Source organism: Cyrtonyx montezumae, unplaced genomic scaffold (genome assembly GCF_038088225.1).
Source record: "Cyrtonyx montezumae isolate F1298 unplaced genomic scaffold, pur_monq_1.0 scaffold_4, whole genome shotgun sequence".
NCBI classification, from domain to species: Eukaryota; Metazoa; Chordata; class Aves; order Galliformes; family Odontophoridae; genus Cyrtonyx; species Cyrtonyx montezumae.
In genome coordinates, this window is record NW_027072045.1 from 12,087,894 (window position 1) to 12,113,010 (window position 25,117).

General features: G+C 51.6%; 2 protein-coding genes across 2 annotated transcripts; both read right to left on the reverse strand.

Moving 5' to 3' along the window:
* Nucleotides 1–1,648: 1,648 nt before the first annotated feature.
* On the reverse strand, nt 1,649–3,812 carry LOC136055053 (steroidogenic acute regulatory protein, mitochondrial-like). The gene is made up of 7 exons (XM_065746660.1): nt 3,749–3,812; nt 3,227–3,331; nt 2,477–2,613; nt 2,235–2,393; nt 1,984–2,159; nt 1,824–1,917; nt 1,649–1,750 (listed from the first exon to the last, which is right to left on the reverse strand). The coding sequence occupies exons 1-7, from the start codon at nt 3,810–3,812 to the stop codon at nt 1,649–1,651; spliced, it is 837 nt and encodes a 278-aa protein (XP_065602732.1).
* Nucleotides 3,813–7,427: 3,615 nt separating this feature from the next.
* Nucleotides 7,428–15,246, reverse strand: LOC136054969 (microsomal triglyceride transfer protein-like). Its single transcript, XM_065746536.1, has 18 exons — nt 15,180–15,246; nt 14,653–14,834; nt 14,437–14,562; nt 13,976–14,083; nt 13,746–13,862; nt 13,243–13,382; nt 12,920–13,070; nt 12,510–12,667; nt 12,227–12,392; nt 11,780–11,887; nt 11,346–11,558; nt 11,034–11,248; nt 10,553–10,650; nt 9,765–9,886; nt 9,331–9,558; nt 9,023–9,147; nt 8,754–8,924; nt 7,428–8,081 (listed from the first exon to the last, which is right to left on the reverse strand). The coding sequence occupies exons 1-18, from the start codon at nt 15,244–15,246 to the stop codon at nt 7,931–7,933; spliced, it is 2,646 nt and encodes an 881-aa protein (XP_065602608.1). The 3' UTR covers nt 7,428–7,930.
* Between the last annotated feature and the right edge of the window lie 9,871 nt (nt 15,247–25,117).

The following is a 25,117-nucleotide window of genomic DNA, read 5'->3' on the forward strand; positions in this document are numbered from 1 at the left end:
AGTGTCCGTGGGACACACCACAAGGCCTTGTGGAGATCCACAGGGAAAACCAGGAAGCCCAAGTGCTGAGAGGGAAGCCATCGTGTCCCCAGCATCGTGCTGGGCTCAGCTCTTAGGAGAGCACCAAGGAGTTAGGGTCATGGCTGTGCTGGAGAGCTGCCCCCTTGCACCTCCACCTTTTGTCCTGGTGGGATTAATGCCATTAAGAATATAGTGCCAAGTACTAGATATATGCACAGCACTTTAGAAGCGTAGGGCTCCACACAGTTTGCAGGGGAGTTGGACCTCTGCTGAGGACACTCTGTCCCTCCATGGGTTGTAGGTGCTGGCAGGGAGGAGGCTCTGGGCTGCTGAGGTAGATCTGAGGAAGGCCAGGCTGATGTTGTGAGGTGTGCATGGCTTGGGTGCACCCAAGGCAGTGATGGTGTTGCCTTCTTGGCTCCATGAGAGGTAGGGTGGGCATCTCTGGAGCAGGAAGTGCATCCTTCAGTTTTGGGGATGCCTCGAATCCACTTGTTCCTTACTTGGGAGCACAGGAGGTGGTGAGCACCTTCCTTTTGTATCAGAGAATGGAGTGGGAGGCTGAGGACAGGATGGTAGGTAGACAGAGGGCTCTGTTTTTGTTGCTCAGTTTACCGTCACCCTTTGCTGGTGCTACCAAGTGGCACTGAAAGAGCCGAAGTGATGTCAAGATGCTCCTGTCCCCCATCACCCCTAGGCTGAGGCTGCATTAAGTGGGTGCCAGGAGAGATGGGATGGAGCCCCATGTCTGAGCCAGCAACCAGCACACCTCACATCCTGCCACATCTTGTGGCCCTCCTCTGGGAGCGCCAGCATTTATTTATTGTGCCAAAGATAATGCTTCACTGCGGGTGCTATTTACACTCCTAGGAGCCTCCTGGCCCCATGCAGAGTGGGGTGGGAGGATGCATAGACCCCCCTCCAGCCCCCTGTGGCTTCAGCAGCTGTTTCAGTGCAGGATGGTAATGTCCACAGAGTGCAGCACGCATGCATACTCACCCAGCCTCCAAAAGGCTGTCAGCTACACTCCTCTGTTTGGTGCTGCCCTGGGCGTTGTGGCTTCTTTGCGTTAGTTTTTGCAGTGGTTCATTGCTGTATGGCAGAGGAGCTCGGTGCCTCACACCTCCTCGGCCAGTGCTGCAATGTGTAAAGTTTTGTACATACCAGATTCAGAGCTTTTTAACTTTTAATATTTATTAATTCTGTTGGGTTCGCCTTTTTTATTTTTTTTGGAACTCTAACCTAATGAAGAAAAAACAAACAAAAAAAAACCAAACACAAAACCCACACCGTTTATTTCCGTTGATTTATTTGGAGTGTGGGAATGGTGTGATATGTGAGTGAGTGAAATGAATCTCCCACAGTGAGCTGCCACTTCTGGGTCTTATTTAACTCCTATTTCTCAGCCAGGGTCGAATGTGGCTTTATCTTTCCAATGAATAAGCAAAGCCACGGGGATGTATAAGCTCCAAGGCCTCTGGAGTGACTGCCATCGTGCTTCGTGGCTCCTGAAGGAGCTGTGTTCTGCCTGCCTTGGCTCTGTGGCTGTGCAGGAGGGGAAGTCCTGTCTGTATGCACATGGAAATACAAAGCTGCTTCTCCAAAAATGAATGACAGTGTTCTGGGGTCAGGGACAGGCGGTGGCAGAAAGGTGCCGGCGGAGGTGCCCGATGAACTCAGCCTGGCACTGTGGCAGCACACGGTTGGCAACCAAGATGGGGATCCAGCCCTGGGGGAGAGAAATACATGAAGGGTATTGGGTGCTGGGCCAGCACGAGGGGCACCCCCACCATGCTGCTTACCTTCAGGTCCATGCTGAGCAGCCAGGTGATACGCGTGCAGCTCGTGTCCCCTGGCAGTGGCTGCAGCACGATGCAGCTCAGCCGCATCTCAGCCCTGCAGGTCAGGATGGTTAGCCCACAAACTGAGACCCCTGGGGCCTGGGGGTGAGGCTTACTTTACCTGACACAGCCCTGCGGTGTAGGTGGCAGCTCGAGGCAGGCGGCAGTGCCCACCAGGCAGATGCCCGCCTGTGTTCTGCAGCGGTGCCGCGTGCTGACGAAGTCCCTGCGTCCCACTGGGCCGGCGGCCGTCACCTCGTGCGTCACCAACGTGTCCTCACCTGCACGGCACAGCACCTGCGGGCCCACGGAGCACACGTACAGTGGGATTTGCGTGGGTTTTAACGCCCGCTGGGGTGGTTTGCTGCCTACCTCCACGCTGCTGAGGCTGGGGTTCCAGCGGGGCATCTCCTCCAGCCGCTCAAACAGCTCACCCTGCAGCCTGTCCGCCGGCACCGCCAGCACCGCTTCGGCCCGAAAGATGTGGCCCAGCCCTGGCAGCACGGTGCTGGACACTGCTGTCCCTGTGTCCTGCTGGGCACAGTGCCCACATCAGGGCTGTGCCCTATGCCTTGGTGTGGGGTTTGTGGTGTGTATGGGGTCGGGGTCATTACCGGCACAGTCTCTGGTTGCCAGCGGTGGGGTTGGTGCAGGATGGCCAGTGCTTGCTGCAGGGCTGTTTCTCCCTGGTGGATGTAGGACAGATTAGTGCTGGTGGGCTGCACATCTGCTTCGGGCTTGGCGCACCTGGCTTCAGGAGAGGGTGGAAATGCAGAGAAATGTGAATAATCTGCCTCCTTTGTTCAGCTTTGCATACATCCTGAGGGATGGGGTGTGGATACACCATGTTTTGGGTCTTCAGGTAAGCAGTTGCAGGTCTGCAGACCACAGTCATCAAACCAAATGCTGATACACTGTGCTCCGGTGGCCTTTACTGTCAATTCATCTTTCAACATCCCCATCAATGCTGGGGATGCTTTTAAGCTACTGGAGTGATGGAGGGCGGCCCAGAGACCAGAATCATAGAATTGTTAGGTTGGAAAAGCCCTCTCAGTTCACCCAGCCCAACCCCAGCTGCCTGCTGCCCACAGTGCCACATCCCCACGGCTCTGTGACACCTCCAGGGATGGTGACCCCATCGCCTCCCTGGGCAGCCTGTGCCACTGCATCATGGCTCTTTCTGAGGAGAAATGTTTCCTAATATCCAGCCTGAACCTCCCCAGCACAACCCTTAGCCACTACCTCTCATCATTTAGATGGTTTGTTCTGCCCCAAGAATAATCAGTGCTCATCCCTCCCACCCCTCATTGCAATGGGGCTGAGGAACACAGCATCCAAGAGTCAGGGCTGCACAGGCTGCTCACCAGCATCCTTCTCCACGAGCCTCTGGATACAAGGAGGAATTTCAGAAGGCAGGCAGCAGGAGCCTCCCAGCTCCTGCATCACCGCAGTGGCTGCTGTCTTCAGGCCTGGGGGAGAGACATGTGCTAGTGACCACTGAGAAAGATGCATGCCATGAAAAGCAAAAACACACACTCATTTGGGCTGGAGACAAGCTGCATTAGCATTAGCTGAACCAGCCTGGTCCCAGACAGAAGCTTCATCACTTCTACCATTTTCTCTTAGTATCTCTTTGCATCTTTTCCTGTCTCCTTTAAGACCCTCTTAGCATTTCCTTCAGGATCCTCTGAGCATCTTCTCCCACCATCTCCTTTTGGTTCCTCTTAGCATTTCCTTTTGGACTCCCTTAACATCCCCTTCAGGGCCCTCTGAGCATCATCTTTTTAGATCCCTTTAGCCTTTCCTCCTAGTATCTCCTCTGGGACTCCCATAGCATCCCCATTTCTGCTTGATTTTTCTAGGGACATGGGGAGAGTGGTGCTTACCAGGTAACTTGCGGAGGTGGTCATGGGCAATGCCACAGCACAGCTTGACGATGGCCTGCAGCATGACACGGGTGAGGGCTGCCAGCCTGCATGCACGCGCAGCATCTCCTCGTGCCTTTATAGCAGGCATGAAGGACAGCACCTGATGATAGGAGCACGCTGCAGATAGCAGCTGGGAATGAAGAGTACTCAAGGACAAGGAGAGCAGGAGGGGCTGGAGGAAGAGGGTATGCTTTCTTCTGAATGAGCACTCGCTGCACTGTGGTTTACTGTGGGCAGCTACACAGCTGAGATGTGACTCTTCTGTGGTTTCCAGTCTGGATGCTTTACTGGGAACAGTGGCTGCACACCCAGATTGGGAAAGACAGCCAGTGGCACTTGCGTGGCAGTTGAAGATGCTGGAAGTCTGGCTCATGGAAAATCTTGCTTCTTCCTATGGGAGCTCCTTAGAATTCACCGCGGTGATTGCTATTATCATAACCCCTTGAGCCCCTTCTACTTCACTCAGTCCTAGTCATCCCCTGCAAATCTCTTCTGCTCCCAATGACCACTGCAACTCAACACAGAACGTCTTACACTGTCCAAAACCACAGCATTGCAGAATGGCTAAGGTTGGTGGGGACCCCAGGAGGTCACCTGCTCCAACCCCACTCAAGCAGAACACCCAGAACTCTCCTTCTCCCCATCTTTGCAGGGATATCCTTATGCCAACACCACTCCTGCAGACACAGCTGTACCCAGCTACACCTCACAGCTTTTCCACTCACTTTCTGATTGCTGCAGTGGGTATATGAGCATCCCCACCCACCCACACTGCTGCTCTGCATCTGACAACTGCATAGGAGATATGGTGAGTTGCAAGCTGCTATTTCTGGAATTTCTATGGAGATGCTGATGTGATTTTATTTATCATTAGCTGCCTAGTGTTGAAAAGCAATGGGAGGTAAGGGATCTGCCCCAGTGCTTTGTATGTATACCTCCTAAGGAGTGCCTATCTGCTGTGCTTTGTCTATCTTTTTGCATGTGTGCTCCTTGCTTTTTGAGCATTTTTTTGCTTTTTAGCTTAGTTTTGTCTCTGCAGAAAGCTGCAGTAGACACGCAGATAGTATTTTATCGCCCCACTGGGTGAGTGGGGCTGTGCTAGGAAGAGGATGGTTCACAGACCTGGGTGCTGGTGGAGGGATTGTGCTCTGAGCCCCTGATTGGCCACAGCTCCGTGGATCCGTCCGGGTACCGCCGCTGGGTTTGGCAGCTGCCGCTGGAGGTCACTGCTGATCTGCAGCTCCGCATGCAATGCTGCTTGGGGAGCCGTGCAGGAATGCTGCTCCCAGGGGCTCCCCTGGGCAGCTGTGAGTTTAGCCTCCTGCCACGGCCATGGGAGCTGAGCAGCTGCCGGGAAGCAGGAGCACCTCAAATGATAGGGAAGGTTTGGAATGTGGCACCCCCTGACCACCCCAGTCCTACCTCTTCCCTGTTTCTGGATGGGAGGAAGCTCTGGGTATCCATCACTTCTGATTGTGAAGCTTTAGGATGCTCTTGGGAGAGCAGTTGCTCTAGGAGATGCTCTAGAGCTGCCAAGTTGAAATACGTGAAATGCCCAAATCCTGATGAGGAGCGGGTGATAGTGTGATAACCCCTATTTTTGCCCTTTCCTCAGGAAACAATGGGACTCTGAGGAAGATGAGGCTTAATACCACTGCCTTCCTCACTCAGCCACCAGCTATCAGCAGCTTGGTAGCAAGCAGAGCAGTACAAGGAGATAGGGGCTGCCTCCCCATGGTCAACAGGATCCCCCTGTTCAGAGCCGAGGGCAAGACCCAGGTCAGTTTTATTCTGTGTCCTTGAGGTTGGCTCTGTGTGAGATTGTCCTGTAACCAGCAGAGCCTTGGTGCAGGAGGAGCCTGTTTCTCAAGCCAAGTCTTGGATGGCCTCCAATACATTCACAGAAATGCAAAGAAGAGGATAAAGCAGCATCCCCTGCCCTGTAGAGATCTCCTGCAGGGCTGTTGTCACCCCTAAAGGTGCTCTGAGCTGTGTCTTTGAAGCACCCTGAATGCAGATCTAAAAGCATATCCTTGGGAAGAGTGGCTTTGGGGTGGCTTTGGCCATGTGTGTGCTGGCTGGAAACATCTATGGGGACTGCTCTTCACCTCTATGTCCAGTAATGTTAAAAGTCAAGTAGGGAATATAAAAGAGCATGCTACTTTTGTTTCTGTACATAACCTATGTGTATGATGTTAGTGCCTTCTAGAAGAAGCAGGCAAACTGTCTTCCCCAAACCCAAGAGGTTCTGCTGCTCAGCCCCCCTCACTGGGGTCTCAATTTTTGCAATCCCAACATCTCTATTTTTTCTTCTTCCTGAAAAGCACATTTTCTAATAGGAAAAAAAAACCCCAAAACCTGAGAAATTTCAAAGGCACATCTTATCAAGAAGGAATAAAGCACTGCTTTTCTTGGTGAGCCTCCCTGTAGTGCTGGAGAGGTGTTCTGTGTTTGTGCCTGATAATGATCCAACTTGTGAGGAGGATGCAAAGCAGAAGAACAATATTTACTTGAAACTAATTGCAATTTTCATAAATTGTCACCAAAAGATCCCAAATATCAGGAGAAAAGGGAAGCTGCTCTATCTCATTGTTGCTGGTACGCTGCCTTCAGCACGTGGGGTTGAGGCGATCCTATCTCCATCCCCTGCCCTGAGGACCAGAGAAGGGGAACTGCTGTTCAGATGATAAGAGAGGCCAGAGGCTTCTCTGTTAATATGTAAACTTCTGATCAAAATGAAGATAAGAGGCTCCAGGCAGAAACCATCACTCAATAAATGGGTTTTGACCCCTCACGTGCAAGGAAAATGCCTACCTACTGGTGCTGGCTTCCATAAGGAGGAGGAAAGGGGTGGGATGGAGGTGTGATTCTAGTGTCCTGCTGTCCCACTTTTCATTTGATCATCCCTCAGTGCAGATGGTATTATCCAGCATCAGCAGCCTGTAGTACCTGACCAGACTTTCTGGGAAGACCCTCAGTTTCAGAAGGGACCCCTTCAGCCTCTTGATTTCTTTTGCCCTCTGCTCTGCCCAGTGTCTGCATTTTCCCCATAAGATGGACTGAACCACCAATAATTCATTGAAAATACTCTCAGGGTGGAGAATTTCCCAGACATTTTGGCAGCCTGCACCCGCGGCTTGACCTGTGTGGTTCCCCAGCTGAGTGTTGCTGACTTGAGACAAGTTTTGCATGCTACCTATGCTAGAGACAATTCTCCTCCCAAGTCTTTGCCCCATGCTGGGAGCCCTGGAAATCCCAAAACATTATGGTTCACGTTCCCCTGCCTTCCTCCCATATTTTCATGCATCAAGCACAAATCTGACCTCACTGATATCCCAGCCATTCCCTCCTGGCCTCATCCCTGCTGTGACACCAGCAATATCCCTGGCAACAGAGTGCAGGTTCCCGGCAGGAACAACAGGACAGATCCGAGCTGGGTTGTCTTCATATGCAAATAAATGCAAATGCATTCAATTACACCAGAAAGAACATACAATAATTGGCAACAGGTTATGCAGTGTTTTGTCTTGCTGCGCTCTCTCTCCCCGAGGATTATTCTGGGATAAATGCTTGTGTGGCTGCATTAAAAAATTAAAAAGCAAACAAAGGAAAGAAAACCAACTTGCACCTCCTCCAGAAATATATTTATTTTCCATGTTCCTGGGCTCTTTGGCAGCCATGGAACTGTGTGTTAACGTGGGGTGATGTTATTCACTCTCTCGTGGGCAACTTGCTCCTTGCCAGCTGCAGATGTGTTGTTCCCTTTCAGCTGTTTGATAAATGGAGAGAAAAGGTGGTATTGTTATCAGACTGTAGTGTGCTTTTTTGGGCTATCAGAAACTCATTTGCAAAAGAAGGCTGTGTATAATGAGGCTTGCTGTATGGATTGGTCTGGATTCAAGCAGTGCCCATGGAGAAGAGTTCAGGTTGGAAAAACTCAAGGGTGCGAAGGTCCTGGCCCCAAGCAAGGTGTGCCTCTTGCTGCTCTGTAGCAGTTCCTCTCCACCTTCTGATACCCATCACTTTTCTTGCAGCAATCTGGTTGTGGCAGAGCTGGATAGAAGCTTTTGCTGCCTCATGAAGAACCAGGGTGCATGGCAAGCAGGGATGCAGTAGCCCAGTCCCAAATGGTCTCTTTTCCTATGCTCTCTCCTCTGCTGTCAGCAGCAGGTGACACATCTTCGAGTTGGCCTGGTGCAGTGCAAACTCCCGGGCGGGCATGGTGCCCTGCCGACCTTTTCGGGTAGTGCTACTCTGGTTCCCAGCAGATGTGGAGATGGTGAATATCTCTCTGTTGGAACAGGGGAATGGCAGAAGGTCATGAAGCTGTGGTGGTGGTAGAGGACTTCATCCACCTACTAGACTATTCACGCACCTATTCACATGCAGAACCTTTATCTCCTATTAATTCCCTCTCCTCCTCAAGAAGTTCTCTTTATCAAGCACACAGTCATAGAATGGATTGGGCTGGAAGGAACTTGAAAGATTATCAAGCTCCAACCCGCTGTCGTGTGTTGATTGTCCCCCATCAATGAGGCTACCCAGGGCTGCAGTCAAACCAGCCTTGGGCACCTCCATGATGTTTCTAGAGCAAGCTTGTGGTTGATGAGACCTTCCCTGCCCTTCAGGATGAAGAAGAGGGATATGGGGTTTGCTGTCTATTGCACAGATCCCTTAAGTGGATCCCTCACTGGCTGGGTTGCTCCCACCCAACCCATTATCAGAAGTGTGGAAGATGGAGGAGGGTTTGCATGGGGTTCTGTGTGTGTTCTCTGCATGAGGAGGAACTGCTGCAAAGTCTGGAGTTGAGAGATAAATGGTTCCTATCAGATTTAGGACCGCCTGTGTTCAGTGCTGAGGATGGGTATGGTCTACACTTGGTGAGGATCTCTCTGTCACTGTGTGGGATCAGCACTGACTGGTGTTTCATGGGCCCTAACTGCAGATTGCATCTTGAGATTACCTGTAGGGCACCTGCTCCTCCCTGAGCTGCAGGCACATGAGCACGGGGCTGCTGGAAAACCTCAGCATGGTGTCAAAGTGGATTGAGATCTCTGCCTCTGTCTGGCTCCTCAAAGTGGTTTGGAGGAATGGGGCATCTAGTTCTGCCTGCAAATCAATGGCGAGGCTTCCTCTGCAAGAAGGGAATGTGCAGGTCAGGCACTGATTTCTGGGTGTTGGGCAATTCCACAAACCCTTGTCTTAAGTGGTGGGATCCCTGGACCTGCTCACCTGGTGTTGACGTTGGTCTTCAGTTCCTGCTCCCAGATGTTCACATCCACATTGGCTGAGATATCAAGCCCGAGTCCACCTTGGAGTTTGACCACTGCCTGGAGACCAGACTGTAGAGGGATGACCTGGGAGATGGAGAGGGTTTTACAACCCCCCCAGAGACCTGTGGCAGTGCCACCTCAATCTGTGATGTGTAGCCATGGTGAACAAGCATCATCCAGTAGGTTTTAGGTGTGGGGTTCCCTAGGCATTACAAATGGACCTGCCTTGAGGGCATTGTGAGGAGATACAGGTCATCCCACTGGTACCTGGTGATGGTCCATCAGCAGGAGGTTCCCTTTGACCACATTTGTGGGCTCCCCACTGCTTAGCAGAACCTTGGCCATTAGGTCTGTGTATCCCTGGAAGAAGACGATTGGCCGCAACTGGACATCAAAGAAGATGGCAGACATCCCAGCCATGAGCTCTGGCCCCTCTTCTCCTTCCAAGGTGTTTTCTCCCAGCATGGACTCCATCCCTTGTGCTTCTATAGTGACCTAAACCATAGAAGTGGAGACATTAGCTGCACAGAGAGGGACTGAGAAGTTCATTTTGGGCACCACAGTACTATTTGAGCTGCTGCCCTTGACCAACCCTTTTGGATATGCTCTCTTCTCCAAAGCAGGGCTATGCAACAGTGACTCCTACAATGGTGAGGTCCTCTGGGTAGAGTGGTGAAACCAAACTCATTGCTATCTCTCACCTGAGCTGCACGAAGATGCCAGTCATGGCTGAGCAGTGAGAAGTCGGAGACGCTCTTTCTCAGGAACCCACCTTCCAAAAACAGCAGGTCCAGCCCGAAGGTGGAGAGCAGTTCCTTGGTGGCTGAAAGACAGAGTCACCTGATGAAGATAAGTTATTCAGGGGGGAAATCTTCTCTGTGCCACCTCCTTCCGTTCTGGCAATAAGCAAGGGATGTGGCAGTGAAGTGTTTTTCTTGCAGGTGTCAGCTATTTTGCCTCTATGTGTCCCCTGTGAAGCTAGGCTGAGATAATTTGAAGATGGATAGAAATGTGGGCTGAGGGGTGAAGATTTAGGCAGGTATTTAGCAAGTGTGGGTTGCTACGGTCTCTCTGAAGTACTGAGATAAAATCGCCAAACAAGAGAACTTATTAAAAGCTCAGTAAAAGAGCTTATTAAAAATACCATAGGAACCAAGGAATGGGGCTAAATATTTTGACTTATCGGGGAGTGAACTAACTCCCACCTATAGTCTACTCCTGGCTTCCTTTCCAGTTGAATTTCCTCTTACAAAACAGCAGGATATGTGAGAAGTATGTGGTGTGGTCTAGCCCACCTCCAGCTCAAAGCAGGGGCATCAGAGGGAGGCAAATATCTGGTGGTGGTGATTGGTCAACTTCAGATGGTGCTGGAGGGCGCTCAGCCCAAGATTCTGGGGGTGTTTCCTGACATCTGAGGCCTCTTCTGCAACCTGCCCTTTCCCACCAGCCCTCCTTTGCTTCTTGAGCAGAAGTGTGGAACCAATGTCACCTGTCAGAGGTCCTGAGAAGGAGGAGGAGACACCAGCTTTCGAAAAGTGGTTGTAGTTGTTTATCCGAGAGTCTCTCATGATGTTGCTCATTATTTTCCTGAAAGCAAGAGGAAGACAGTACATAAAGCCTGGGAGGGAAGGAAATGGTGAGCAGGCTGCACAAAAAAAAAGAATGAAATACAAATTTCAGAGCAACTTGCTGACAAATGCAAGCAAAGAAGGAAATGAGCAGGCTGAGGCTGACCTGGCATTCCCCTCTCCTCTATAAATTAGGATAAACCATCTGAATATTTTTGTGCAGCTTCTGCTTAGCTCTGAAAACTGTTAGTGCTGGCTTGTTCTGTGCAGATAGGGAGATTAATGTGGTTACATGCTGTGTGCTGCCCCGTGAGCCTCCAAGGACTGCTGAAAACACAAGGTTGGGTCTGTGACTCAAGAGATACAGCTGAAGAGTTGGAAAGGAAAAAAAGCAAAACCCACCTTGCTGGGTGGTGGTTGGCGTGCAGACTGTTCTGCACCTTCAGCAGCAGGAACGTTGCTGCTTCCATTCCCAGCTGGTGAGTGGCCAGCAGGATGTTGATGACGTCCATGGGCAAGGGTGTGTTATCCAAGAGGATTTCTGCGGCGGCCAAGCGACATGTTTTCTCATAGCTCTTCCACTTCTCATGGAAGATCCTCCTCATTACTCTTTTCACCTGATGTGAGAGGACAGTTAGAGGGATGATATCAGGGTGCTGGCATGCAAACAGTGGCAAGGACCCCAATGGGAAGAGGAGCTTGTGTGTTGGGTACCTGGCTAGAGATGTACTGGGCAGGGAATTGCCGCAGGGCACTGATGGCTGCAGCTGCCACAGCAGTGGGACCTTTCTCTGCATGCTCCAGGAGGGTGGGGATGGTGCTGGGGAGCTGAGCGTTCCCCAGGGCTAGCAGGTGAGTGACCACCTCGTGCTCCTTCTCAGCACTTCTCAGCCCCGTGAGGATGGTTTCCACACCGTGCTCCACTTCCTGGTTGGGTTTGGCAAGAGAGCAAAAGCCAAGGAGAGTGAGGTGGGAGTGAGGAGATGTTTTGGGAACCCAAAAGGAGAAGAAGGACCTGAGCTCATAAGTTCATAAGTTCATAAGGTTGGAAAGGACCTATAAGATCATCTAGTCCAACCATCCTCCTATCACTATCTCAACCCAACTACTAAATTAAATCCTTTAGCAGCTATGTTTGCAGGACTCACCTGCAGCCCACACAGTTGCTGCTGGCACAGCTTGCCAAGCAGGGAGCCCAGGGCCACCATCCCTGTGTCCCGGACCTCAGGTGCCATCCGCTTCCCATCCAGCTTGTCCTGGGCAGAGCAAGGGGTGTTATGGAGTGGGAGAAAATGGGGCAAAATAGAGAGAGGAGAAAAATGTTTCAGCTGTTATTTCAAAGCATTTGTCAGAAAAGTAAGGAGGAACTAGTTCTTACCTGCCTTCAAGGGGGGCAATGCACAGCTTGATTGGGTACAATTTTTCAGTAGCTCTAATTAAGCTTTTAATGTTTGTAATGCATTGATAAAAAACGCTTTCTGCTGAAAGCTCATCCTCTGAGGAATGTCTAGATCTACAAGAGCAGATTGGTGGAGTGGGCAAGATCTAAAGATGGGCTCAGGCCTCTCTGGAGGGAGAGGAACGTCCCCACCTACCAGCACCAAGCGCAGCAGCTCTTTTGAAGGCCGGGGAGAGAAGGCTGTTGCATAGAGGAAGGTCTCCAGCAGCGACCTGGGCTCCTTACTGAAATCCAGAAAGCCTGAGAGAGCTGCCAAAGCTGATACCGACTGTGCAGCCACCGCTGCCTCCACCACAAAGGGGCTGGGGTGGGAGGAGAGAGGTCAGCAGTGCTGTCAGGGACCCCAAGTGCTGTGGTCCTACACAGCATTTATTGGTGCACAAAGGCCCTTATGGTGGGCTAGCTAAGGCGAGCCTCACAGCATCTCCTCGGGTGCTCTCTTCAGCAGCTGCAGCACGTCTCTCTTCTTGGCACGGCGCAGCATCTGGATGAGCCTCTGGAACTGCCATGTAGTTGCTGCCTTCGAGACGTCCATTCTGGCTCGCTGGCTGTCAAAGGTCTTCAGATAGGCCCTCAGCTGGAAGGACAATGTTTGGTGGAGTTCAGCCATTTTTTTTTTAACACATCCTGAATTAAGGGATCAGAAAATATTTTAGAGTGGAAGCGGCCCTATGGGACCAATGGGTCCTTGCCAGCATGAGTGGTGGTGGAGCTATTTCCCGAGCTCAGACCTGGAGTGTGTTTAAACCAATATCAATGGTCTGACCCCAAATCCCACAGCCAGAGGGTGAGCGCATGGAGTGTTTTGGGGGTGTATGGAGCCACTGACCGAAGGGCAGTGGGTGCAGGCCCTCCTGAAGGGCGCACTGGCTATGGCCAGGGGTTGGTGCTGTCCCTCTGTGCCAGGCAATGCATTCTCAAGGCTCTGTTCATCTGCCACTGCAGGACCAGGTGTTGAGGACACCAGCTTGAGCTCCTGCCTGTTGAGGGAGAGGAAACCACTGAGAGGTACTTCATCCTTTGCACCCTCACTTGGAGGCTGGTCAGGATGATGGAGGTTTGTAGAAGATGCAGGCTGGAAGCTATCAAGAGGTATCTGATGATGAATGTCCAGATGTCCAGTTCAGCAAGCTGCATGGTAACACCACTCACCTTGAGCTGACTTGGACACCAGTGGTGGACCTCAGGACTAGGGACAGCACATGACTCTCCTCTGCGAGCACCGACTGCAGCAGGCTGTCCTTCACCACGTACAGGCTTCTGCTGGAGGGCTGCCACTGGATGCCAAACATCTGGAAAAAGGGAAAACAAGAAAAGATCTACCTTTCCTCTTATGGTCTCCCCAGTATAATTATCTCCCAGGCTTCTCCCACACTTTTGAGCTGGGAAGTGCTGGGCAAGCTCTCACTGTTGAGGAGAGGTAGCCATGAAAGCTGACCTGCTCCCAGTTTCCCTGCACAATTTCCCTTCTTGCTCTGGATAAAACCCTATTTCCAACACATGCTCTGCAGAGAACTTATTTTCTGGGGTGAGTTTACCATAATTCACAGACCCATTAATTTTAACCAGGGCAAAGAATAGCTGCACGGAGACCTGCAGTTTCCTATCTTTATGCTGGGGTTTAACAGCCACCACCACCAGAGCAATGGACTTGCTTTGTTCACAGAGGCATATCCCATTTTCGGCTTTGTGCAGCTCAGGAGATCTTTTGTCTTTATGATGGAGTGGTTGGACACGGTGTATGTGACCTGGCAGCTCCCGGAGGCATCTTCCTGAAACACAGATAAACCCCATATGGCAGAAACGCTGGCGGATGTTTTTCCTTCGTCTAGGGGAAGATGATTTGGTAAATGTGCTCATTCTCATTGCTGTTTGACACTCCTACCTCCACAATGGTGCCGGCGTGGGGCTGGAGCTGGAGCAGGCTGACAACACCTCGCTTCAGGTTGGCGATCAGGGTGCTTTCTGCTTCATCCCCATACAGGGCTTTGATCTGGGAGGGAGAGACCTGGCATCAGGCTGTGGGAATGGCTCTCCCTGCAAGCCAAGCAATGCCCTGCTGATTTCATTATTTCCTCCCTCAGTGGAGGTGTGCCTGCAAGTTTTCCTCTTTTTTTTTTTTTTTTTTTTTTATATTTCCAAAGTCTTAGAGGAGAAAGTCAGAAAAGAGTTCACATCCCACCATTGGGACCGTTTGGGAGGATGGGGTGACACTGGATGGCAACAGCTCTGTGCTACTGCACACACCAACTTGTTCTCCTCCTTGTGACCTGAAGGGGAAATGGAGCCAGGAGCTCCAATGGGCTCCACAGCCAAGAAGGTTTGGGGTTCCTGCAGGGGGCTGACCTTCCCGCTGCTCCAGGAGATAAAAACTGGCTGCTGGAGCTCTGCTTGCACCTTCTGGCTCAGTGCAATGTCCACGGGGGGATCTTCAACATCTTTAGGCTCCTGCTGGGCTTTCAGGTCTTGGATCTATGACAGCAAAAGGCAAGGATGTCTGCTGCAAAGCTACTGTGCATTTTTATTGGGGAAAGGGAATAACAGCATTGCTGCTTGCTGTACCTGCACCTGGAGCAGCTCATCCCCGCTGAGGTCCCTGCGGAGCTGGCTCACCCTGACCACAGCCTGTGCCTGCAGCCAGCCCCCAGATGGGGACGGCCCAGCCACAGGGCCCTGCTGCACAGACAGGGCATAGTGGTACTGGTACAGAGTGCCTGGCTGGAAGGAAAGTGCCTGCAGGCTGCCTGGGAACAGGGATAAGTGCTGGGGGATGCAACCATGGCCATGGTACCACTGCTCCCCATGTGCTGGACCTGTGCTTCCCTTCCCTGCTTTCCCTGTTCAGTAGTACAGGTGGATGCTGATTTGCTCAGATTTACTCTGGGTCACTGCTCTTTTTCCTATACGCATATGATTTGGGGTGAGCAGCACCTTCGTCACAACATGTCCAGCGTGATCCACATGCTGAGCTTTGGATTTCCCTCTTCCTCCAGGGAGCACCTCCACCACCCCCAGATTTTGCCATCCCTCTCTGTCTGGAGTCATTCGCAGGGTCCATCACCATCGACCCACCACACGAGGCCACTTACCTCTGGATGTGCTCAGGAAGGAGCAGCAGAGCAGGCAGATGTAGCCTCCAAGTGCCTGCCACTCCATGCTGGGCTCTGGGAGATGGAGAAGGAAGGGGGACAGGGCAAGACCTGACCTTCTCTCCCTGTCCCCATGCCACACACCAAAGGAAAAGCAAATAATTAAACCTCTGCACCAACCCCCAGCAGCAGAGTGTTTGGAAATCAGCTGAGCTTTGCCAAAGGGCAGCAGCAGGGTTGGGAGAAGCTGCAAGAAGCATTTTGGGTGGAAGGAAGCCCCTTGGTTAGCAAGCACTGGCGTCCCACTTGTTATTCTGAGGCTACCTGCTGCCTATCCTGGGCACTGCTGCATAGCCATGTTTATCTCCCTCTAATGGCATTTATTTAACTCCATCAGTATGCAGAAAATCTAATTCCCAGCTTTGATGTGTGACCTTGAAGTAAATCCTCTCTGCCAAGCAGCTCCATCCTGTGCTGCAGCAGCTTCTGAACCTGAAGGGTTGGCCAGGAAACTATTGTGTGGCAGCAGTGAGAAGCGGGACACGAGCCCCAGCCTGGCTGTCCCCACCCTTCTGGCCAGCAGGGAGCCCACCTAAAGGCCATACAGCTCCCTGACACGTTGGCAGAGCAGAGCAGCATGGATGGGCATGGCAACCTGGTCACTATGCCCCTGGCCATGTGTCTGCTGGGGAGTGATATCAGGTGGACTTTGGCTGTGGCAGTCATCGTGCCCAAGGCTGAGCTCAGATGTAAGCAGGATAGAGGTAGAATGACTGCATTGAGGTCCCTCCATTACACAGTGCTGGCACGGTTCTGTGCACTGTGTGCACCTCCAGAAGGCAATGGGGATGTTCCTGGTACAGATCCTCACTAGAAATGCCCATGGGAAGTGGTGAGACCCAAGTTCTCCTCACCATAGGGCTACCAGTTTCAGGGGTCACCCTGGGGCAGGTGAGAGGGTAAGGCTTCCTCAGAACAACCTATAGAGGCTCTGAGTCCTGTTCTGAGTCGCTGATAGTTCTTGCTGTGGACCACGACAGCAGCTCTGTCTTCTAGCTCAAGGAGTGGGAAATGGTTTTGTCAAACCAGTTCTCGGTTTGGCTCTGGTCCCTGTGTTTCCCCCACTGGGAGCATGGGCTTTGAGTGCTGTGCTGTCTGGATGGGGATCGTAGAGCTGTGAGATGACAAGTCTGTGCACAATGAGGGCAGTTTTGGGATGGGAGAGCTAGTCTCTGAGGAGATGAGAATCCTAGGGGTTATTCTAGCACAGAGCCACGAAGCTTGACTGCTGCTTGTGTTGGCTCATGGCTTCCCCACCCAGACTCCCAAGGTACTGTGGGTGAAAATAGGGATAGCCAAGCCCCAGTGCTGCTGCACCTGGCCAGGATGTCCTGGAGAGCAGATCCCCTATGGGGTTGCTATTTGGTGCTCATCAATGTGGGATTTAGATGAAATGACCTGGTGGCCACTGATTTCACTTTCATAACTATCTTCAAAGGCCACCAGTGCTCTCCTCCAAGCTGGGAGTGATTTCTCCATGGGAACCGATGGAGAAAACAGAGGAACCCTGACACAGTGCTGTCTGCAGCCTCTACAGCAACCTGTAATGCTCACCTGTTGAAGTACACAGCATTTTACTATCAGTGGCACAGGCAGCCACACAACAGATGGGTTTTAAACAGCTCATGGTTCACAGGGAGTGTAAGCAAAAGACTTTCCATGCTTACTATGAACCCCCCACCCATGGGAGCCATCTGAGCAGGAGGACCCTTGGGGCCAGGTGTGCCCAGGGCAAAACTGAGAGCGTTAATTGTTTTTTGGGGCCCTGATCAGCCTCCCTGGGGCCTCCACCAACCCCAGAGCACATGTAAGCCTAGCATCCAGGTGGGCTGGGTTTCTCAGCCTGTCCTGTAGCCTTGCTTGTTGCTCTGTCTGCCCCACCTCTACTGCCCTGGGGTGCACCCAGACCTGCTTTGTGCCCGTGGGGAGCATTGGTGTGGAGCCTTTTGAGAGTACCTAGCTCAGATGGACTGGGACTGACCTGCCCTAGGTCACCCCAGCCATCCCTGCTGCTCTCTGCTGTTGGGTTGTGCTGCCTGGGGCAATGGATCCACCAGGAAGCCAGTATAATTCCCAAAGCATCAATCTCCTGCTTCTCTTTTCTTCAGGTCCCTGAGGTATGTGGGACAAGCCCTGTGTCTTTCTGTTGCAAGGTTGCTTTCTGTTGGACGCCTGGGCCTGACTTTTTAAGATGATAATGCTTTAGCTGACACTTTGCTCTGTTTAAGAGAAGCTGTGGTTGACAGACAAGATTTGTTTTCCAGCATCTTTTAGGATGGGAGCTGGTGGACGTGTCTTATTCCTGCTGACAGCAGAGGAGCAGATGTGTCTGTGGTGAGAGCTGCTGGAAGCTCTTCCATTCTGTGGATGGTTCTCTGGGGGTCGTTCATAGCCTCAGGTCCTGAGAGCTGCTGAGCAGATGCTGGTGCTGGGCTTGCAGAGGTAGGAGTAGCCAGAGGACACAAACATGCACCGACGTGGGGCTTTTCAAGTGCTATTTAGCCATCAATTTTTCAGCGTGTACAGTATCATGAGCACTGTCTTTGTTTGCACACTGGGGTGTAATTACCAGATTATCCTTTGTGTTGGACATCCTATTACTTCGCTGAGTATCCCGATGTCGAAAGCAAGATGTTTTATTTACCAGTGTGCCTGGAGCTGGCTGGCTACATTAACACGGGGTGGCCGGAGACACCAGTGCTGGGATAGTCTTTCATGGCATCACCTTGGCCAGGGAAGAACCCCAAGATCACCCATTCCAGCCATGAGTCAGATTTACTAAGTCTCATCACTAACCCATGTCCCTTAGTAGCACAGCTGCTCTCAATGCCTGATGCCACTGAAAGCATGGCTATAGTGCAGTGCTGATGGTGAACAAAGCCGTGTGCAGTCCCAGGAGTGGTGAACAAAGCAGTGAGTGACTTTGTTCCACTTTTTTGTGTTCCAGGGCATCTTGCTCTTCGACTGCTTCTTGATCTGCTGTTCCTCAGGCAGAAGGAGATCCTGGAGGCTCTGACACATGCGACCTGGTGCTGCCATGCTCGGAGGCTGGATGTGGCTCTGGTAGGGCCAGACCTTGCCTTGAGCTGGAGCAATTCTTGAAAAGCCCTGAGTGCACCTGGGGAAGCTTCCCTTCCTCTCCCTTTGGAACCGATTTGTAACCCAAGAGGCGCCGAGCCTGATGCATTTTATTTATGTTTTTACAATTAAACAAATGGTTGATAAGATTGACGAGGAAGATACAGTTTAGGAGCCTGTTAGACACAAACCTCTAGTCTCTGTGGATGATTTACAGAACAGTAGGCTACAAAGCCTGCTCCCCGGTGTGAGATTAATCAATAGTAACGTGCTCACTGACATGTCACTTCTTACAAGTGATTCATCATTCATTTCAATGCAGGAGCTATAGTGCTTGTCGAATCCTCAGCTGAGTGGCAGAGAGTACTCCTGTCTGACTTCTTTCCCCTTGTTTTTCCAGCGTGAGCAATCATATTTAAGTAAGTGTTTTTCCACTGTGATCATCTGTCGTTTGTGGGGAAACAGTATCCAGGGGCCTTAACTATTTAATCTACGCTGCCTTCTTCCTCTGCATGTGAGGTCCGTGTGCTGTGCTGGCGAATTGAGCCAATACTGGCTGTGTGCTGGGATTTTTTTTTTTTTCATGGAAGGCCAATACTGGAGAGTCAGCTCCCTCTATGGTCAGCGGAGGGAGGGACACCTCCCTTCCTTCAGGGAGCTCTTCCAGGAAGGAAGAAGTCAGGTTTTGTCTTGCAGCTGTAAATGAAGTCTTGCATCTTCCAGAAGCCGTGGTGTTAAGTCCCGCTCCAGGTGATGCATCTCTCAAGGGCAAACGAACAAACAATGTGAGGCTGTTGAGAACTGCTCCCTGTGATATGGAAGGGGATCAGAAGTGCTACAGCACGTCTGCGCACCAAATTTGATGGCTGTAGATGTGGCTGTGTCATGGGAACCGGGCCCTCGTGATGCCTGGAGAAATCAATGGGAAACTAATTGCTGCACTGCAGGAAAAGCAGTTTGAAATGGGAGGTGTCACCGCTGCTCCGAGCCCAGGACCGCAGAGTTCTTGGTGCAGCAACCCCAATCAGCTTGGAAAGGTGCCTTTGGCCTCCACCTTGCCCTTGGCAAGCATCACATTCTCCCAACTCAAACAGCTGCTCCTGGGAAGAAGTCAGAGGCTGTCTCGGTTGTGGTTTGCTTGTCTGGTCAGAGCCTGCACTGCCTTCTAGCCTGGGCTCAGCTTATTCTACTGGCAGAGTGGTAACAATTCTTGTCCAAGTTATATTAACACTCACTGAGCTAATTCAGTCCAAAGGTAGAACAGTTGCCACCACACTGGGAGCTGCTGTCTCTTTGATTTTGCAGGTCTGATTCGGTTTTACGGTCTACTTTACCACTTCCAAGAGTACCTCTCACTAGCATCACCCCAGAAAGTATTCATTCTCTAGTGTGACAGCATGCAGCTCACACAGCTGGCTGAAAGCAGTCCAGCAGGATGTGGTAACTCGTGGCACTCCTCCAAAGTGGGCTGGTTCCCAGTGCTCCGGGTGGTGAAACACCACCACAGTGCTTGTGCATGCACCAACAGCTGGAAGCCAGCTCAAAGCACAGGAACCCCTGCTCTGATGCACCCTTGCACATTTTGCTTGTGCAATGCAATTGAGATCTCCTTTGCATCACAGCCCATGGTTTTCCCACTGCAGTGTGAGCCAGTTGCTACTTGGCCGGCACGGATGCAGCTCTGATATAGTGGCAGAACAAAGGATGTTGAGCTGCGCTCTTTGCTGCTGCCTTAAATGGGTGATAGGAGCAAGGCAGGCTTGAAAGCAACCAAAAAACTCCCAAGTGTAGATGGGGAACTTTTCAGCTTTTTGCATGCTTGATAAGGACAGCACTGCAGTACCCGAGTGCATGTGAGAATGCTGAGGGCTGCCTCTTAGCAGCAACGTGACCTTTAATTTTTTTGGCACCTCTCTGTGCATGTCTGGAGGCTTTCCTGGGGCAGTTGAGGCCGGGCTCGATGCTGACATTGCATGCTCACGGATGCACCAGGAACACAGCGCTCACGATGCTGGCACTTGGTTCAGCCCCTCCTTTTGTGCCACCTGCCTTTGTGTACCACGAGACTTCAGAAAGAAGAAAACGAGGCTGGAGCAGGGCAATGGGCAGATGTATGGGTGTGGGAGGGATGAGAAGCCGAGGTGGCTGGACAAGAAAAGAGGAAGAAAAAAAGTCCTGTGGGTGGTGGGTTTTTTTTTGTTTGTTTTTGCTCCAGAGAACTGCTGATCGCTGTGTGGTCTAGTTCTCGGTTTTGAGATGTAATATCTGCTATGCTTTCAGTGCAAAGGTCCTTCAAGCCCACTTGTACTGCTTATTCTTAAAGCAGCTCTTCATGTCGATGTTGGTAGGACCATGCATTATGCTGCCTCATAATAAGGGCACTAGGGACACGGAGAGGGGAACAAGCTCCTCAGAAACCAACTCCAGTCTCCACGCTGTAGCTCCATCTTCTCACCGTGACCTCACCACGCATCAGGGCTTTATTTTAGCCTCACATTTCTCACGTGCAAGCTCTACTGCAGAGCATCAGCCCTCTCCCAGCTCCTGTCCGACGTGTGTCCGTTTCATAGGGCCTCAAAACGGGCTGGGTTGGAAGGGACCCCGAAGCGCCCTCAGAGCGCGCCCCACAGCTTTAGGGCCGCTCGGGCTGTGGCGGCGCGGCGCGGCCTGCAGGGGGCGCTGTGCGGTGGGCGGAGCGGGGCGGAGCCGGCTCAGGGCGCAGCGGCGGCGGCCGAGGCGGCGGCGGCGGCGGCGATGGTGAGTGGCAGCGTTGGACCGGAGGGTGCGGGGCGGGACGGGGCGACGTGCCGTTGTTGTTGGGCTTTCGGAAAAGCTCGGCTGGCCGGCAGCGGGGCCCTCAGCGCGGCTTCTCTAGGCACGGTGCCGCGCAGCCTGCCGCAGGCCTCGCGGGGGCTCGGTGCCGTCCGTGCGGTGCGCACCCTAACCCTCGGGCGGACGGGGCTGCTCTCTGCCCGGCTTTGCCCGTCCCTTCTGTCCTCCTGATCCCCTTTCCTTCTTCCAGTGGGCTGCTCGGGGGATGTTTCGGGTCGATGCTCGTTTTGTTAAGCGGGAGGTAGAGCAGGAAGCGCTGCGTGACCTGCATGTGAGCAGGCAGCGAGCAGGGTGTCCGGATGAGTCCCAGCACGGAGCTGGGTGCTGCTCGCGTCCTCCTGGGTGCTGGGAGAGGAGGAAAGCCTTGCAGGAGCCGTGACGCCTGAGGAGAGCTTTAATGGAACCAGAGATGCGTTTTGGGCCTAAGTGCTTTGCAAGCAGTTTGGTTTCTTAGCTTTCCTAAGGGAGCATCTGTTAGGCTTTGTGCAGTGTCCCCCCCCACCCCCCCACCCGCGTGAAATCTGAAACCTAACCCCGGTTTGAAATCCCTCGGGGCTCACGTTTTTGAGCCTGGGATCGGCCTTTTCCCATCTTCGTGCTGATAGCTTCATGCTCGCCTCTGCGTGGAGCCCCGGGGTGCTGCCGGCCCCGCTCCAGGCTGCTGCCTGTTTGTTTTTGTGCTATAATTAGCCCGACCCTGAGCACTCTGCGAACTGCTGGGGCCGGTGGGTTCGTGTGCCCGCCGTCGTTTTGCATATGGCAAAAGAAATGCTGGGGAAAAAAGACAGTGCTTTTGCCTTTGTGTGTGATATAATGTGCGATAAGCGTGACCTGACCTTGCTTTTCTTTAAGAGTTCAGCCCGTGTGTCTAACTAAAGACGTGTAACTCTTAATTTTGGTGAGGTCCTGTCTACTATCACTTTGTGGCCTCACGTTCTCTGGAGGGGACAGCGTGCAGGCCGCAGCTTGGGCTGTAATTAGGAGGTGACTAACAAATATTCCATGCCCAGTGCTTATGTAAAGGTGTTTGTCACGCTCACGAGGGCTGGAAGCACAAACCAAAACAGTGCACCCTTGGTGTTGCTCAACCTTCCATCTCCATGGCAGGAAGCAAGATGTGAGACCCATGTCACCACAGCAGAGCTGGTCTGGTGTCATTGTGTGGATCAGAAATGCCTCCTGTGCATTCTCTGTGCTGCTAATTGTAGTCTTTCTCCTCCTTAGGTGGATGAGAAATAAGCAAGCTGCTGTTCTTCAGCTTGTTTCTCACTGGGGCCTCAGCAAGCCGGCTGTGTTGGGAGAACCGGTCGTGTAGCAGCTCAGGTTGTCACTGCTGCAACATAGTGTGTGTCCCACGTCAGGCTAGACCCGGGCAGTGCAGCAAGCAGCCTCCCTGCTCCATTATTTATGATGTGATGAGTTGCATACCGTCACCTTACTCATCAGCCCTGTCAGAGGATGTGCCAGTGACAAACCCAGGGATTGCTGGGCTATCTGTCGTCCACAGGAAGCGACCTCTGCCATCCAGATGCTGCTTTCCTCATGAAGGCACCATGGAGATGGCAGGTGCCCACGTGGCTGGTTTGTTTATGCTCAGCAACAAGTGCCTCACTGTTAGACAAATGGCTGGGGAATATATAGACAGGGGTGAAAGCTGAAGATGTGGTTTGGTCTTAGCAGTTCCTCCTCATGCAGTGAGTCTAAGATTCATGCTACTACTTAAAATAAACTTGCCTTTAAAAGCTGCTTTTATTCTCTGCCCCACTTTAAGTGCTCTCCTGGGGAAGGAAGATTCTGCTTCTAAACCTTCTTTCCTCTCTTTGCACAGGTAAACTTTTCAGTGGCACACTTTGCAGTGTCAGAAAGGGGAGGCACTTAACTGGCAACGTGAGGTTCCCCAGTACATTGCCTTTATTATTTTTATGTTTTAGGTTTTAAACTTCCAGCATAACTACCAAATCTGCTGTTGCTAGCTTTGGCTATTTCCCCATTCCTTCATTCCTGCTGTCTGGGGCAGAGGAGCATTGCTGAAGTTCACTTGCCCTCTTTTGTCATGATGTCAGTGCTGTATCCCTGGAACAACTCAGCTGGCTAATTGCTTTTAGAAGTCAAGTCCTTGGGATGTGTTCCTAATTGGGGTAGCTAAAAATTCAGTGTGTAAACTGCTTGGGTTGCTGAGTACATTAGTGTCAGTACAGATGAATACTGCTAGCCCTAATGGGGGCAGTTAGTATTATATCTAATACCTGGGTTTGTCTTTATGCTCTGACAATTAGAAATCAGTCCTCCAGTGGAAGACACAACGGGGCTAAATTTGGCTGTTCATTATCTCTGCCTGTTCCCCTTATGAGAGGGAGCAGTGTCTCTGCACACTGCTGGGTGTAATGAAGACATGGGGTCTGTCTGAATGGTACCACCACAATTAACCACCTGATTGCAGTGGGGAGCGTGTGGTTTGACACCAAAATGCTGGTTTGGCTAGGTCTTCTGTCTGGAGTTTTCCCCAAGAGTGAAATGGATATCTTGCCAGATACTGCTTTTTAGCTTGGCCATTGACAGGAGTAACTTCTGTCTAGTGTTTTGTTCCGTTGTCATTTTAGGCACAAATCTCATAGTGTTTTCTTCCTTCAGGAGGAAACCCACATCCTGCCGTGTGTCTGATACGGTAGGGTTTATTTTTTGCTTGACAGTTCTGGAGGCACCAGTGCATTAATGGCTCAGTTTCCACATGTGTAAGTGCATGAACTCAGTGCTGGCTGTGATCCAGGTTTGCACCAATGCTGTCCTTGCTGGTTAAGTGCTCCTTTCCGGGGCTTTTGCTGAGAAAATAGTGCAAACTTGCTGAAACTTGAGATGTGGTTAGTTGAAAAGTGCCCCAAATCTGCAGGTTAAGTTGCCTTTGTGGTGCTGGAGTTGGAGGACTGGGCACCAACCCTGTCACTGCCTAATTGTGAGTGGTTTATGTGGCTTCTTTTGAGGATGAAGTGGCTGGGGCATTCAGAAACTGCTCTGTGCCAGGCAAATGAGTGCTAATTTGGCTTCCCATAGCTGAGGGCTGTTCCTCTTGCTAGATGCCTGCTTTTGCCCTTTCCAGTCCATTTCCTCCTGCTCTTGTTGGGATGGGAGTGATATTGTTCCTCGGTGATGCCTTGGCACTGTTGGTTTGCTGGAAATCTGTAGCCTTATGTTTGGGTTGCTTAAGTGTTTTTTTGTAAATTCTCTCATGTTATATGTATTTTACTGCTTTTCCTGAGTAGTGATGGCCTGTTAGTACTTTCTTGTAAGGCATCTTTCCCTTCTCCTTTGACTGTTTGGAAGTGCTTGGCTTTTCTTTTAGGCTGTTGGTAACCTCTCCAACTGTATTGGGGTCGTAGAATGGCTTAGATTGGAAGAGACCTTAAGAAGCATCTGGTTCCAGCCCCTTGCCATGAGCAGGGTTACCAACCACTGGGTCATGAAGCCCGTGGCCCCATCCAGCCTGGTCTTGAATGCCGCCAGGGATGGGGCACCCACAGTTCTGGGCAGAAGTGCTCAAGCCTCGCTGCCCCCTGAATAGAAAATGTCTTCCTAACATCTAACCTAAATCTTTTAGTTTAAAGCCATTCACCCTTGTCTTATCACAGATCATGTATGAAGCTGGTCTCCCTCCTGCTTGTAAGCTCCTTTCCAGTACTGGAAGACCACAAAGAGGTCTCCCTGGCCCTTTGATCATCTTGGTGGCCCTCCTCTGGACCCATTCCAACAGCTCTGCATCCTTCTTGTGCCAAGAATTGCTGTAAAGACTCCCTGCATTGGGAAGTTCCCCACTGTGTGCTTCCTTTTGTCCCCATCAATTCTCCTGAGACTCATGAAGATGGTGTGCTTTAAAGCTATGGATTAGGTTCTTGAGCTCTGTCCTGACAGTAATTGCTAGCTTAACATTGTAGTTATGATTGTATCACAATTTTCTGGTTGTTTCCCCCCCACCC

Bases quoted from the DNA above. Each gene is read 5' to 3' on its own strand.
- LOC136054969 (XM_065746536.1), bottom strand. From the start codon at position 15,246: ATGGAGTGGCAGGCACTTGGAGGCTACATCTGCCTGCTCTGCTGCTCC. The intron at 12,393-12,509 runs GTGAGGCTCGCC...CTCCCACCCCAG, and splicing joins AGAGCACCCGAGGAGATGCT to CCCCTTTGTGGTGGAGGCAG. The intron at 11,249-11,345 runs GTACCCAACACA...CTCTCACATCAG, and splicing joins CCCAGTACATCTCTAGCCAG to GTGAAAAGAGTAATGAGGAG.
- LOC136055053 (XM_065746660.1), bottom strand. From the start codon at position 3,812: ATGCTGCAGGCCATCGTCAAGCTGTGCTGTGGCATTGCCCATGACCAC. The intron at 3,332-3,748 runs GTAAGCACCACT...TCTCTCCCCCAG, and splicing joins CCACCTCCGCAAGTTACCTG to GCCTGAAGACAGCAGCCACT. The intron at 2,614-3,226 runs GTGAGCAGCCTG...CCTCTCCTGAAG, and splicing joins GCTCGTGGAGAAGGATGCTG to CCAGGTGCGCCAAGCCCGAA.